Here is a 16,702-nt window from a genome sequence, read left to right on the forward strand (position 1 = left end):
CCCCAAATCATGATGGCGCCCCCACCACTGTGCCGTGTAGAAAACATCTCAGGTGGGATCTACCACTTGACTTTTTTGTTCCATAACCCTCAGGATCATTTAAAAAATGCAAAATGACTGTCTTACTGCGTCCAACCTCAGCAGCGATGGCACGTTGTGAGAGGCCTTGCTTATGCAGCTCAACAATCCTACTACGTTCAAAGTCAGTGAGCTTTTTTGCTTTTGCCATCAGGAGGTCTTGACAGTGTAAAGACTTGACAGAAAATGACATGGAATCCAGATTTTTGCACAGCTTTTGGCTTTTAAAGACTATGGTCTTAAACGTTTGATCAGCTGAAAAAATCATGTTTGAGTGTAAATGCAGTTTGCAGAAAATTCCCCACTCAAAAGTTCTTGTCTCTTGCACTGATTTTTTCCTTTAACATTGTGTGAAGCTCTACTTAGAACCTTCTTAAGATCCAATAGTGCAAAATGCAAATTCTTGCAATTTTTTGACTAGTCTTAAGATTTTGATCAGAAGTGTATATATATATTTCCGCTTTTAATTGTAATAGTTTAAATTAAACTGATCAATCAATAATAATAATTCAATTAATCCAACTAATATAATCCATTATTAAGGCATCGCTATGACTTGCCGAATGAGAATTTTTCCAAAACTGAAAATAGACTGACAATATTTTGATGAAAGAATAATAAATAAATAAATAACTGATGATAATAATAATATTAAAATATATAAAATTAGTAAATAAGAATAAGAGAAAGATGTACAGGGTGGGCCATTTATATGGATACACCTTAATAAAATGGGAATGCTTGGTGATATTAACTTCCTGTTTGTGGCACATTAGTATATGGGTTTGATGTGTCACATAACCCTCTTCCCATTGAAATAACAAAAGTTAGATCCAAAATGGCTGCAATGGTCCCCATCCATCTTGATAAGTTTTACCCCTCCCATATACTAATGTGCCACAAACAGGGAGTTAATATCACCAACCATTCCCATTTTATTAAGGTATATCCATATAAATGGCCCACTCTGTATAAGAAGAATCATTTTCCTGGTTTTTACTAAATATACTTTCATTCATCCATCCATTTTCTTTACCCGCTTCTCCATTCAGGCTCCTTGTGCAAGAAGCAGGGTACATCCTGGACATACTTTGTGTAGTTGCATTTTGTGTTTATAATATAGAGTAACCATCAAATCCAACAGCACAGCTGGGATCTTTCTGGTCTCACTGTTTGGCAAAGAGTAAAAAAAAACAAACTAGCCGTTACGTAGCACATGAATTTTTCATACCTTCCAGATGACAATTATGTTGAGGTCGAGTTCATTACATGTCTTTGCGATCCTTGTCACATCAGAGCCAGCAGCGTACTCAGTGGGTCCAGAGTTCTGACTCTTGCTATTATTGGGTGTCCTGGATGTTAAATCTACTGGCTCAAAGGCTGATGTGTAACAACAACGGAAGAAGAAATCTCCACAGGGAGTGTAAGAACTGATGATCTGCACACAGAAACAGGTTCAACAGATTTTTTTAAGCACTCAGGCTTCTGACTGAATTAACTTTATATCTGTCTGTTTCAGTGAAATCCTTTTCCTTTTTAAAAATAATTTGGATCAGCTTGAGAATATGTGAGCAGTGGAAACGGAATCTGTTTTTATGTGAATTTACATAATGGCAGGGCTGTTCCATAAAACACTAAGCTGTAACGTCCACTTGGTTTTCACTGTTTTCAGTCCATAAATATAAACCTGATTTTTTAAATTACTAATGACAACAGGAAGTCAACAGACCATGCAGCCTCATTCAGAAGAGGACTGTAATGCAGCTAACATAAAGTAACAGTTATGATTTAAAATGAAAGAGTAATTATACTTCCCTACACTTCATGGCTATGTAGATGACACTCGCCTATATTTACGACTTATTGCCTGCTGGCAAATGTTTTTGCCTTTGGATGTGTGTGTTCATTTGCCTGTAGTATTAGCAAAATGTTTCATGAACCACTAAACAAATTTGAATGAAACTCTTGGAAAATAATCATTGAAAGTACATCTACAACTGATTACCTTTTAAAGTCAGCTGCATTCAAGATAGCTAACACAGCTAATTAACGTTAGAAAAAACAAAAATGAGTATAATTCAGTCAATTTTACAGATATTGTGCTAAAATTTGGTGTGGTTGTAGCTGAAAGTCATTCACAGCACATGCTCCCAAGTGCTACTCATTGCACATCTTTGCTTAAAACTTTAACATGACCTCCGGTGATGCCATAGGGGAGAAGCAGCCCGATTCTTCCAATCTGGGGTAAGGCCCTAAAAACTTGCTAAAACATAGAAAAATAGCACATAATCTATTGCAAATTAAAATGATGTAAAACCAAGGATGTCCACTCTCAGAAAAGAAGCTGAAAAGAAAAATAAATCTAGAACAAAAAAAAACAATAAAATTGTCAATATGTCGATGTGGCCTCGGACAAGAGTGATCCCAATGACAATATGGAGACGGTGCTCACTGAGTTAAAACTACTGAGAAAGGAAGATACCGATGCTTCTAACAACACCAAAGCCGCGTTGTCCAGGGTTGAAAAATCCCTAAACAGTTTGTTGAGAGAACGACAAAACGTGACCAGCTACTTCGCCATGACTGTGTGATGCACAATTTGCTACAAAGAGAAGCCAAACTCTCAGCCAAATGTGAGGACCTTGAATCAAGAGTGAGACGTAATAACCTACGCATTTACGGGATACAAGAGGGAGAGGAGAAGAATTACATAATTACTTTCAGAACAGGCAGGTTGCGCACTGCACTTAAATTATAGCAAGATATGAATATTTGTGGAGAGGGTGAACCGATCACTGAATATGAAGCCTAAAGACACCACCACAATCAATTATAGTCAGGTTTTCCAACTATAGAGTGAAATAAAAAATAATACAAATGGCACGGAAATGTGACAATGTTACCTACCATGGCCAGAAAGTATATTTTGACCATGACTATACTGGAGATATACAGAAGAAACGCAAATAATTGAAAGAAATCAATAAGCAAATTAAAGAGAAAAAACGTGAGAGCAGTGTCTCCTTTTCCTGCCCAGCTGAAAATATATCTGGACTCTGGAGTGAAGACGTTCTCCACTCTCAGAAGACCAGCAGCAACCCTGGATGGGAATAGAAATCAAGGTGGAAGAGCGCGAGAAATATTACGAAGAACTATATTACACCTAGACCACAGCATCCGGAGAAGTAGGAGAAGCAATGCTGAGAGTCGTGGACATGTAGGCATTCATACAAGATAATAGGTAGACATAAAATTTCTGAGAAACAAATGGGCCGATATAATCAAACTTTGCATATGGCCTAAGTGATACGGAAGGTGAAAGTAGGGTATTACAAGTATTTATATTACATTTCTAAAATTAAAAGGAAACGTCCGCTGCCATGGAAGAGGGTAAGATGACTCTTGTTTCGTTTTAATTGCTTTACTCTGGTTTATGCAAAAGCAACCCTGGGAGCAGCCTCCTGGTGTCAGACAGTTGCTACTACATGGAGTGTGTCAGATGGAGGCTTTTCGTCACACCCTTTTGTCTCTATAACAATTGGTTTCAAAGATGCCTGTTGGATTAGTTCATTGTTCGGAAGTCTGTTTACTGTTCTGTTTAAATTTGTTCTATTACACATAAACATTAATCTGAATATCCTAACAAATGTGCAATCACACCCTAAAATGTACATGCCTCGCAATAGTAGTGCTGTTTGCAGAAGTGTCACCATGAGAAAGGTGCTTCTTAGCACACCTTTAACGTATATATGGACAAATTAACAACTGTAACATATAATGTCCATGGTTTAAATCACCTTCTAAAGAGGTAGAAGATTATTCGCTAGCTAAAGAAAATGCAATGCTTATATTATTATATTGTATTTAAACAAGTTAGAACATAAAAAACTAAGACATGATTGGGTAAACCAAACAGTGCATCATTTGGAGATAAGAGAGGAGTGGCCATTTTACAAGTCAGTGGTATTCTCCACTGAAAAGGTCATTAAGGATAAAATGAGACGTATGTACTGATAGTAGGTTGAATGTTGGAAGGGGGGGGTTGCAAAGTAAGAAAACAAAAATACTTAACATGATAACAGAGCTGGGAAGGGGGATACATGGAGATTTAAACACAGAATGAAAGATTTTACCTTTTTCTCAAATGTCTATCATAGTTACTCAAGGATAGACATTTTCTGTATTTCTCATCAACATATGCATAAAGTGATTGACTGCGGTATAGAAACAATCACACTGAGTGACCATGCTCCTGTTATTCTGCACCTAAATAAAATAGCCAATGCTTTTGCATCCTTCTATAGAAACATATATGAGGAGCCAAACCCAATAAATAATGAACTTAAACACCAAATTGGTATGTATCTCACCAAATTAAATCTACCTGCTTTGTGTGGAAAAAGTAGTATTAGGGAATGATTTTAAGTACAGCAGAGATTGAAATACAGGAGGCAATAAAAAAGCTGAAACACAATAAAACCCCAGGGACTGATGGAATCTCTGGGGAATCTGATGATCACAACAGAAACTCTGAAATGCAAGGTGGCAGGTGATATGCATTCTTTTAAGAAATACTAGACCTTTAATTGTCTGAGAGTTTTCTCTTCAGTGTCAGTAAATGAAGGGAACAGAGAATGATTGGGTTTTGTCTGTAACACTGGAAACTTAATATGTAGTCCTAAAACAAACAAACTAAAAAAATGATTTAACTGAATTTACCCGTTCAGTTCCAAGATTCAGGTCTGCAAAGGTGTATTTCTCAATGTTGTCCAAGTTACCTAAAAAACAAAAAGAAATACAATAAATCTGTTCTCAGTCCAAAACTAAATCCAGTCAAAAATGGCCAACGTCCCACAATTAAGTACCTTGATGGGGTTCGCATCGTGTGGCCCTAAAACAAAGTTTGGCTCTTTCTCTGCTGCTCAGTTTGCAGTCTGCAGTTGAAAAAAAAAATTAATTATTGATCTGTCATCAGATACTGCTGAAAATATTGTAAGTTATCACAGCAGAATGATACAAGCTCAAACATGCATTATGACACAAAACACTAAATCAAAGGTTGAATAATGAGCCAGTATGTCAGCTAGTTATTCTTTTCACCTTATGTGAGTGAGAGAAATAATGGTGACTGTTACAGAATGTGGACATAATTGAACATATTAACCGCTACTTATTACAAATGATATCAAATGTATGTGAGAATCTAGATTATAATTTATCAGGGGTGTAACAATACAAGTTTTTATACTGAACAGTACTGACTGATGTCTGGTGAATACAACCAGACAAAGAATACATTAATCACAGGAAATCACCATTCTATTCTAAATGAGAGTGACATTTTATTAAAATAGCTTTTTGCGAGGGTCCAAATCAAATAAAAAATGACCAATTTCAGATGAAAAATTTTGCAGACTTTGGCCATATACTTTTACCTCAGCTTGGGTGCAAAAAATCACACCAGCAATCCCACTGCTGCCACTATTTGTTGTGACAGAAATAGTAAGGGACACAGGAAGACCCAGTTGTTGTTTTTTGTTTGTTTGTTTGTTTATTTTTCTAAATTTATTTATTTCAAAAGAAATGCAGAAAATCCCAGGGATTAGACAAAATGGCAAGTGGCAAAAACTGTGTAATCTAAGGTCATTAGAGATTGTGCTTTTTTGAACAAAGCTTATCAGTAAGACATAGGACCAACAGTCAGTCGTGTATATATGACAATTCTGCTGACCTCTAATAAGGACATGTCAGAAGACCTATCAGTAAATCATGTTTTTGTATAACAAAGGAGCTGCCTGCTTGATTCAAATTAGCAGTGTGTTAAAAGTCTTGGGTTTCTGGTGATCAGTGGAGAATGAGCTCTGAGTTAGACAGAGAGAGGGAGCACTCATCTTGTCTTCATATGACTCAATGGACAATCGCAGCCATTATTAAAACAGGAATCAGTCTTGTTGTAGCAGCATTGCCTGCATCTTGTGCATGTTACAACCTCACCAATAAATGCAAAAAGCATCTAGAGAAATTGCAAAATTGTACACCCTACAGTGTACAATTTTGCGAGAATTTAGTCAATTTATCAAGAAAAACTACCTTCAAAACGTATTTACACATGATAAATCTACAATGTTCACACTGATACTTCCTGGCTTTGCTTTTTATATAAGAAATATATAATGTGGCTGTCTTAATCACCAGATCCATCCATCCATCCATCCATCCATCCATCCATCCATCCATCCATCCATCCATCCATCCATCCATCCATCCACTTCTGCTTATCCGGGGTCGGGTCGCGGGGGTAGCAGCCTAAGTAGGGAAACCCAGACTTCCCTCTCCCTGGCCACTTTGGCCAGCTCCTCCGGGGGAATCCCAAGGCGTTCCCAGGCCAGTCGAGAAACATAGTCCCTCCAGCGTGTCCTGGGTCTTCCCCTGGGCCTCCTCCCGGTAGGACGTGCCCAGAACACCTCACCAGGAGGCGTCCAGGAGGCATCCTCACCAGATGCTCGAGCCACCTCAACTGGCTCCTCTTGACGTAGAGGAGCAGCGGCTCTACTCTGAGTCCCTCCCGGATGACCAAGCTTCTCACCCTATCTCTAAGGGAGAGCCCAGACACCCTGCGGAGGAAACTCATTTCAGCCGCTTGTATTCGCGATATCGTCCTTTCGGTCACTACCCAAAGCTCGTGACCATAGATGAGGGTAGGAACGTAGATCGACCGGTAAATCAAGGGCTTCGCTTTTTGACTCAGCTCTCTCTTCACCACGACAGATCGGTACAGCGCCCGCTTCACTGCAGACACTGCACCAATCCGCCTGTCGATCTCCCGCTCCATTTTTCCCTCATTCGTGAACAAGACCCCGAGATACTTAAACTCCTCCACTTGGGGCAGGACATCCTCCCTGACCCGGAGAAGGCACTCTACTCTTTTCCGGCTCAAGACCATGGCCTTGGATTTGGAGGCACTGATCCTCATCCCGGCCGTTTCACACTCGACTGTGAACCGTTCCAAGCGAGAGCTGTAGATCACGGTCTGATGAAGCCAATAGGACCACATCATCTTCAAAAAGCAGAGATGCGATCCTAAGGCCACCAAAACCGATCCCCTCAACACCTTGCCTGCGCCTAGAAACTCTGTCTTAATCACCAGATGTATGTGATTAACTACTGTTGCATGTCTAAGCAAGAATTTGGATATAGAATTTAAGTGCACATATCCTGATTTCTTTGAAGCGTCAGCTCCTTCCAATCTGGATCCCCAAACATATTACTGTGTTGTTTTTAACTGTCAAGCATGTCTTACTTTTATACTAGTATAGTTACTATTTTTTTATAAAGACAGGATGTTGCAATCACAACTTACAGGCCTCTATGTTGACAATCCATCTGTCCAATACATATTCTCATAACTTCAGCTTCCCTGCTGACTTTTGGCTCTCCTCTGCCCTCTTCAGCTTTCATTGTGTTCATTTCATGTAGCTGACATGATTTTACACCAGTGTGTTGAATTTTAGGAAGATCCAGTGTATAGCTAACGACCTAGATAATTTAAAAAATGGGATGTCTTTTCATTGACACATGTTTGTTGACATTTCTCTCATTTTGGCGGACATTTTGGATCCTCCACAACATCACAAATTCTGATTAGACAATGAGTGGGAGAACTCCCTCTCTGTTTTTAACCTTATGAATGAGATGTACATGTATGGAAAGCCAAACAGGTCATAAATAAATTCTCTATCATTTCAAAGCATTCCTAGTAATGTAATTTGATGTTGTTAAATTGTTAAATACATCACCAGGTGTTTAACACGCTTCACCTGTGTATGTATGTATGTACCGTGCCATGCAAAAGTATTCACCCCCTAGGATGTTTTTTGCTTTTATTACTGTAATAAATCAGTCATGATCACTATAAATTGGCCTTCTTTACAAAATATATATAAAAAAAACTTCAGGGTCAAAGTAAAGCTAAATTTCTACAGAAGTGCATAAATATTAGGAGAAAAAAAAAGATAGACAATTGTGAGAGATGCCACTAAGACACCTGTGAGCAGTATGAAGGAGTTCCAAGCTTCAAAGGGTGAGATGGGTGAGACTGTACATATAACCACTGTTTCCCAGGTTGTTCGCCAGTCTGACCTATATTGGAGAGTATCGAACAGAAAACCACTGTTTAGGGTCTTGAAAATCCTTTTGGATCAATCCCCTGACTTGTATTTTTCAATAATATAGTATCCGAGTTGAATTAAGTCTTTTTAAAGGGGGTGAATATTTATGCACATACCTATTTTACATCAAATATTTTTATTTAATTGATATTACTCTGTAGAAATTTGGCTTCACTTTGACACTGAAGGTTTGAAATTTTTTTCTTTTTTTGCAAAAAAGGACAATTTATAGTACTCATGACTAATTTCAGAAAGCAATAAAAGCAGAAAACATCCAAGGGGGTGAATAATTTTGCAAGGCACTGTATGCATGTATTTATGCATGTGTTTTAGAGTGAAGTTACCAGTTAACAAATCCTACCTTGCTGTAAATGATTTACTACCTAATAGCCTCCTCACTAACAAGGGCTATTTGTTTATTTGTTTCTGCTTCTGAGGGGTTTATTGTCTATTTAAAATAAGTGGAAAATAAAACTAGCACCTGTCACTTGTTTCTTTTTCCTACTGTTCTGAAGTCAACCCATACCAATCCATGACCCTAAAACTGAGGTACGTACCATAATTGTGGTGGCCTGTGGCCCAAGAAAGGCAGTTTGGCAGACATACCATTATCTTTGGAGGGATTAATATATTTGTGGAGACGCCAGTGTTGACTGCCACTGGACACCTGAATGATGTGGAACTCATGTATGCCACTTTCACTCTGTAAAACAAAATGAACAATGTTTAAACAGAACTAAAACCCAACATGTACTTCAGGTGTGGTAATTTCTGTCTCTTTTACCGTATTGACATTCTCCACATCAATAAAGACCAAAGTTCCCCTGCTGCCTTTATCATCTACACAGTGAAGAGGAGGAGCGGTGCTGCGGCACGCTGAAGCCTGGATGCTCAGGGAACGACTGGCGCAGATGAACACTGTGTGACGTAACACTCGATGACTTCACATGGAGTCAGAAACAGGAAGACACTGTTAGATCCCTCTGCTGGTACAGGACCAAATAACACCCAACTTAAAACTGAACTGAAAAGTGTTTTGAAGCCAATACCAGTTAAAAGAAAATCATAAAATGTGCTTACTGTAATCAATTCCTCAGTGAGTGGATGAACACTGGTACAATACAGTTCAGTCTGTTAGAATAACTTTTTTGAACCAGCTGATCCAGATAATGGATAGGGGGAAACGGCCCAAAAAAGGTTGAGAAACACTGTACTAGAGTTTCATTTTTTGGCTTCCCGAAAGATAAAAACCTTCCTCAGATTTGGATCCATAAGCTCCGATGTGGAAATTACTATCAGAACTTGGGTTTGGATCACTTCAAAGAGGAGCACCGCTCTGACCCTTGTTAATGTGGTGGACTGGCTTCACACCACAAGAGCAGGACCTTTTGCCAGCAGCAGTTCTAACTATTTTTAATTTTAAAAGAAAGACAAATGTCATGGGAACAGTCGCTGTCATTAAAAGGTATGAGCTGCTTACAGGTGGACAGCCTGAGATCAGTTTCTGATTCAGAGCAGTTTATTATTGATGAAAAAATATAGACATTCTTTGTGTGATTAAACAAATTTCATAGTCTAAAACTGCTGTTGATTAGTTTACTTTGGTGTGAGAGTTCATAAACACTACTCTAAAGCACACTCACGTACTTTAGAAGTTAGCTTTCAGTTCGCATCGGTAGCATTGGGTTACCTTCAAGTTAGCAATGTTAGCTCTCTCCTGCAGTTTTTATGTTGATTTGCAGTGTCGTGTGCTGATGTCATGATAATGATCTGGAGGTAATCAGTCTTCACTGTTTCACGTTCCCACCTCAATCGTTATGCGCATTGTTTTGTCAGTCATGACGGTCCTGGTGATCATCAGAATCTGAATCGGAAGAGTATTCATCTGATTCCAGAGATCCAGCCGTCAGTTTAGGTTCACTCTGGTATGGTTGTATATACATTACTCCCGCAAAGTCTTCTTCTTCTATTTCCACGCTAAAAACAGTTTATTTAAGTTTTAAGTCAGAAAAATGGGTCCCTGCAATGTTGTGTGGATGTGGTTGACTAAATAACTTTCATGAAATGTCAGTTTTTTGAGATTTGATTTCAGTTCAGCTTTAAACCATGACAAAATAATAACACATTTATAGCCTGTGGATGAACAACTTAAACAAATTTTATTTATATTTAATTATATATATTTTAATTTTTAATTTCTTCTTTTCTTTTCAGCTGTTCCCTTTTCAGGTGTCACCACAGTGTCTTCTGCATCCTTTGTCCTCACTCCACCTACCTCCATGTCCTCTCTAACTGCATTCATACATCTCTTATTTGGCCTTCCTCTTTGTCTTTTTCCTGGCAGCTGGATCTCTAACATCCTTCTTCCAATATACCCGCTGTCCCTTCTTTACACCTGACCAAACCATCTCAGTCTGTCCTCTCTAACTTTAGCTCCCAGTCATTGATGCCCTCAATCTCCATTTTCCTGGACAGTTGACCCTAAGTACTTAAAGTCATATATATATATATATATATATATATATATATCTACGTTGCAACTACAAACTTCTTTTACTAGGATTTTATGTGATTAAAACCTGAAAAGTTTGGCGCACATTTGTATTCAGCCCCATACCTCTAACTAAAACCCAGTGCAAGCAATTGTCTTTAGAAGTCTTCTAATTAGCAAATAGTTTACCTGTGTGTAACTTTTATCTCAGTAAAAATACAGCTGTTCAGTGAAAGCCTCAGAGATTTGCTCTAGAACATTAGTGATCAAGAAGCATAATGAAGACCAAAAAATATGTACATTTTGAAAACCATGTATCAATTCACTTAAACTTCACAATTATGCAATACTTTGTGCTGGTCCATCACATAAAATCTCAGTAACTTACATATATATATATATATATATATATATATTATACCAGAGGCCCGGGAGCTTGAGGGTTCTCTTCAGTATCTTAACTGTTCCTAGGACTGCGCTCTTCTGGACAGAGATCTCTGAGGTTGTTCCTGGGATCGGTTGGAGACATTCTTCCAATTTGGAAACCTGCATCTTGGGTCCTGCGAGGTATGATAGACGCCGGCCTCTATTGCTCTTGTTCTGCCATGATTAGTGCCTCTGTGCTGTCTTTCAGTCCAGCCCTTTCTAGCCACTGGTAGGATTTGTTGATATCAGCCACTTCCTCAATCCGCTGGAGGTACATGCCATGCAGGGGCTTGTCCTGTCCGATTTCTGCTGCCTGAGACATTCTCTTAGTAGATCATCATTGGGGGATTTCTTCCTGATATACTCCAGGATCTTGGTTGTTTCATCCTGTATAGTGGCTCTGATGCTCTCTAGCCCTCTGCATCCCTTCTTTCTCTTAGTGTACAGTCTCAAGGTGCTAGACTTGGGGTGAAACCCTCTGTGCATTGTGAGGAGCTTTTGTGTCTTGATGTAAGTGGCTTCTATTTCGTGCTTTGGCCAGGTTATTACACCAGCAGGGTATCTGATGACTGTTACTGCATATGTGTTGATGGCTTGGACTTTGTTCTTACCATTCAGCTGGCTCTTCAGGATCTACCTTACTCTCTGTAGGTACTTGGTTGTGTCTGACTTCCTTGTGGCCTCATCCTGACTGCCATTTGTCTGCAGGATTCCAAGGTAATTGTAGCTGACCTGGACATCTGCAATGTTGCCTTCAGGTAGTTCAACCCCTTCAGTTGTGATCACCTTACCTCCCTTGGACACCATTCAGCTGTACTTATAAAAATCCAAATGACATACCAATGATACTGCACAGAACCCTCAAGCTTCCAAGTGTCTAGTAAAGGACCTGAGTTTGAAGTGGGTGAGCTTGATGTTTTTTGTTATTTAGGCTAGTACATATTTTTAGACAAATTGTATTTGTTTAGAGTACACAATTACACTATAAAAACTATACCATTTAGTTCACACATTTTTTAAATTTATTTACCTGATTTTGAGTTGTTTCTCTGAGCTCTCGTAGTAAAACAGAAAGTTGATTTCATGGACCCCTTCCTGGTCTGGCCCTCTGAGCCACAGAGGCAGCTGAATAGACTCTCCTGGTTGAAGCATATCCCCCGTTACAGGGATTTTTATCACCCCAGATGGCTGTCTGAACTCCTCTGCTAAAATCAAAATCTCTGAGGCTTCTGAACCCAACTGAAGGCTTGTGGCAAAGGTTTTATAGGCTGAGCAGTTTTCAGTCGAGACTGGAGTGAGGTGTGTGGGTGGTGTTGAGGCCTGGCTGCCAAAGGTGAAGAAGTCGGGGTGGGTAGACACCACACGAAGACCACACAGAGGAACAGCACTGACATTACAGAACTCCACATAGGCTTTTCTGATCTCACCACACAGCAGAGCAGTGGGAAACTGCAGGAAGAAAACCTGAGGCAAGCACACACACACAAGTAAATATTTTGAATGAACTGTCACCTTATAAAACACTCAATGTGTTTATTTTCTCTGAATAATTAGGAAATAATACACCAAAAACTACACAATAATTCAGGTAGAAGAAGTCAGCTTAGCTGATTTGGTGACTGCTGCTGTAAAGATAAAGAAACAATGAGCTCCCAGCAGGTAACTGATGAACTGCTTTAAGCATGAACCCACCAGGCTGTGTTAGCCTGGAGGATTCAGCCTTGCGTCACAGAATCTGTGTCTCCAGAGCCAGGCCTACCTCCATCAGGGGCATTGGAGGTGTTATGATAGGATCCAGACGTCGATCAACATTATGTCGAATCTGCATCTTGTCTTCTTTGGTCAGGTTTAGTCGAGGGCCCTGGATCTTAAGGTCCTGTCTGCCACGGACCATCATCAGATTTGGTGTTTGCTGACCTGTAGCCACAGGAAATCCAACAGTTTTTAATTTTTTGCAGTATAATAAAATTATCCTGAATGATGTGTAGTTGCTATTTTCATGAATGCCTGATTGTGTTGTAAGAAAGTAAGAAAGATATAAATGTAACTATCAAAAGACTTAACTAACACCTCAGATATACTCCAATCAAACAGCTAAGCTACAATTTAGAAGCCAAAGTGATTTTTATAGTCTCATATTGTAATAACTTAGTTGTTCCAATATAAGTCTGTGACATGCTGGTGTAGATTCTCAGTCATCCAGGCCATGGTAAATTCAAAAAAAGTTAAAAAACAAAAACAACTGGACTTCTATTCTGTAGCTGAAGACGTTTCGCTTCTCATCCGAGGAGCTTACTCAATTGGCTCCTCGGATGAGAAGCGAAACGTCTTCAGCTACAGAATAGAAGTCCAGTTGTTTTTGTTTTCACAACCATTCCCATTTTAAAAAGGGAATGGAGGACCCATCCTTTAGTGGTGGCTCAAATCTGACGTTGGTTTGGCAAATCTCTTCACCACTAGGGCCTACACCCACTTGTTTTTTTCAATAGATAAGAAATCTCTGCTGGGAGTAGATGTTCTAGCCCACCTATGGCTCTGTATGGATTTCCCCTAGTAGAACTGATATTGCCACTACAAGAGAGAATACAAAGACAGGATCTATCTGTGATTTTGGTGGCCCCTTAATGGCTGGCACGCTGAGATAATCTGATATATTACATCCATACCCAGAACTGTAAAGGCAGTATGCCTACCTGTTGATTTATTAGCTAAAGGCCTCTTCCTGTGATTAAATCTAACATCCTTTCCTGCTCTTTGTGATCCTTCATTTGGACCCCTTGAGTCACTGGATATGCCAATGCTCCTCAGTCTGACAACTTCAAAACAGTTGGGGACAATTTATGTTTTTTGTGCATCCCTCTTGTGTTTAGTTTACTTCTGTTAGCTTAAAGGTCTGGTATTGAATGCTGCATATCTCCCTATAGTTATCCCTTCAAACTACAGCTTTCTACTGTTGAGCTTTCAAGTTCTTTACATTCATCTTACTTTCATCTCCTTCTACATCTGAGGAGCAGAAAAGGTTGCCTTTCCTGTGCCATTTACATGCACTGCACATATATATATATATATATATATATATATATATATATATAAGGGACGGTATACATATAACTACTGTTCCCTGAACGAGAAGAACAAGGTACAACATCAGGCTGCCCTGCTGCGCAACTGGGCCTGGTAAAAAGCAGCTATCAAACTAAAGAATGATGTGATGACAGGCCTATATAATAATTGCAGGCAAAGCCTGTCACTTTTCATCATCATGTGATTGTGTAAAGGTGTGCTTAGAGGTATCTTTAGCAAGGACACACGGGAGTGTGATATCCCATACTTTATGTGTTGTACCCCGTTCCTTTCCATCAGGGAACAGATGCTGTACGTATAACATTATGTTTTTAAGTCAAAGAGTGGGAGAGAAAAAAGCACAAGTTTGCACCCCCGGTTTTAATATTTTCTTTAGAAATATGGAATGCTTTATAAATATATAATATATAATATTATTATATATTATAATAAATATTATTATTATTGCAAATGTACTTTTTGTAATTGTTCCATTATGCAGGTGGAACCTGTTTAATAGATAACCAGAAACAGAAAGTAAATCCATAAAATGTAAGAATGAACAGTGTGTATGTTAAGGATTGTCACTGAAGATGTTTTTAAATGTTACTGACACTAAAGCACTCAACGTTATTTCAAGCATTTATTAGGTGTGTTTTTATTTACCTTCCGTATTTGAAGTTGTGTCCCCAATGAAAGGTGAAGTCAGGTCGTAAACTACTCCTACAATGTTCAGCTGACCCATTCTGTGTGGCAGAAGCCTCAGTCTGGCCTGAGATCAAAGAAACTCTTAATGTTAGCTCACAATCACATCATCTTTCATTCTTATCAACGCTCTCTGAAGTACTTCACTGACAGTCTTAAAGCCATTTTTCTCAATACATATCAATCACAGAAGATTCTAAAGCTTCCACCATAAAGATTTGGATTTTAGAGAACTATTCATTTGAAACCAGAGAAATGTGACAATCTTTAACACCATTCAACATTCTTAGGGTTGCATGATATCAGAATTATTGTTTAATCAGACCCTCCAGGATTTCACGATGTTGCGATCACAACTATAAGCGCAAAATCAAGCAAACCCCACAAAATCGCAACTTTTTGCAACTTTGTCCAAAACACCGCAACTTTCCCGCAACTTTAAGCCAATATTTATTGTTTCTAAAGTGATTTGACACCGTTTCTGTGGTCTAGTGTCTTCTTTGTGAGTTTGTGTAGTGTGGAACACAAAATAACCGAAAATAACTCACAAAGAAGAAATGTGACGTCACTTCCTGTTAACATCAGAATGCCAAGAGCATGCAGGAGTAGTGACCGAAGCGAAAATGTGCGCTAATGCTTCACATTTGCCCACAAAGATTTCAGCAAAGGACCGCGCAAAACATTGCAGTGAAATTAGTTTTAAGTTGGATATTGGATATTCGCGCTCCGCAGAGTTAGCAGCGTCTAGCTCACGGCTGACCCGAAACAGGAACTCTAATGTCGGCCAGCCGTCCCTAAGTGAACCACCGCAGGTGAGAGAAGGGGCCGGCAGAGAACGGCTGACCGACATTAGCGTTCCTGTTTCAGGTCAGCCGTGAGCTAGACGCCGCTAACTCCGCGGAGCGCGAATATCCAACATCCAACTTAAGACTAACTTCACTGCGGTCGCAAACAGTTTCCTACCCAGCTGCACGAGAGTGGGGGGGAAGCTGTTTTGCACGTCCTGCAGTGTAATCATCGAACATAAACGCAAGTCATCCATCGACAAAAACTTTGCGCCTGCAAAACGTGAGGAGAGCTGCAGACGAGGGACAATCCAGAAATGGTCATGAATGTCAGTTTATAAGCTATCAAAGTTCTCAAATAAAGCACCTTTTGATAATGTCAATGTTTGTTGGTAATTATCTTACAAAACTCGAAAGTATTTTTGGTTTATATATTAAAAGTTGTTTTTTTATTGATTTTAGTAAAAAAAAAATTTTTTTCATCGCAACTTTTAGGAAAATGCCCCGCAAAATCAGGCATTTTAGCCTGCAACAATCACAAAAAATACCCGCGAAATTCTGGAGGGACTGTTTAATATTGCAATAATGAAATCAATTACAATAAACCCATATTTTCCTCCCTCCTCACTTTTTCTTATGTTATCACTATTATCTAAACTAGGTGTTGGCATCAATGCCAGTAAGTGTCTGTCGGATTGACCAAATATATTATGAGCATGAAAAAATGAACGCATGGCCTCAGAGCAGCTGCTGCTGTACCAAATAGTTATATCAAAAGTCTGGACACTTTCCAACATACAACGATAAAAAGAACACAGCACAGTAGCACTGAGGCTAGCTTGCTTCAGCCTCTTCATAAAATGCAGGCATTGGTAAGCCTTTTTTCACAAAACTTTAGGTTACTTTCGTAACCCCGGTTCTCTGAGTAGCATGAGTGAGTGTCTCACATTGGGAACGCCCATGGCGTGACCTCATCAGAAGCTCCT

The 16,702-nt window shown here is 39.2% G+C and overlaps 1 protein-coding gene across 4 annotated transcripts in view; it reads right to left on the minus strand.

The window, feature by feature from the left end:
• The window catches only part of trappc8 (trafficking protein particle complex 8), a gene marked incomplete at its 5' end in the record, with an annotated part of 70,957 nt that overhangs the window by 9,428 nt on the left and 44,827 nt on the right, over positions 1–16,702 (minus strand). For 2 of the 4 annotated variants that reach the window (XM_037981319.1, XM_037981318.1), the window contains 8 exon segments: positions 1,310–1,516; positions 4,798–4,856; positions 4,944–5,012; positions 8,853–8,949; positions 9,031–9,187; positions 12,194–12,627; positions 12,923–13,080; positions 14,893–14,998. In XM_037981319.1, the coding sequence (XP_037837247.1) occupies positions 1,310–1,516; positions 4,798–4,856; positions 4,944–5,012; positions 8,853–8,949; positions 9,031–9,187; positions 12,194–12,627; positions 12,923–13,080; positions 14,893–14,998 (1,287 nt within the window). 4 annotated transcript variants of the gene reach the window in all.

Source organism: Kryptolebias marmoratus, linkage group LG18 (genome assembly GCF_001649575.2).
Source record: "Kryptolebias marmoratus isolate JLee-2015 linkage group LG18, ASM164957v2, whole genome shotgun sequence".
Classification (NCBI taxonomy): Eukaryota; Metazoa; Chordata; class Actinopteri; order Cyprinodontiformes; family Rivulidae; genus Kryptolebias; species Kryptolebias marmoratus.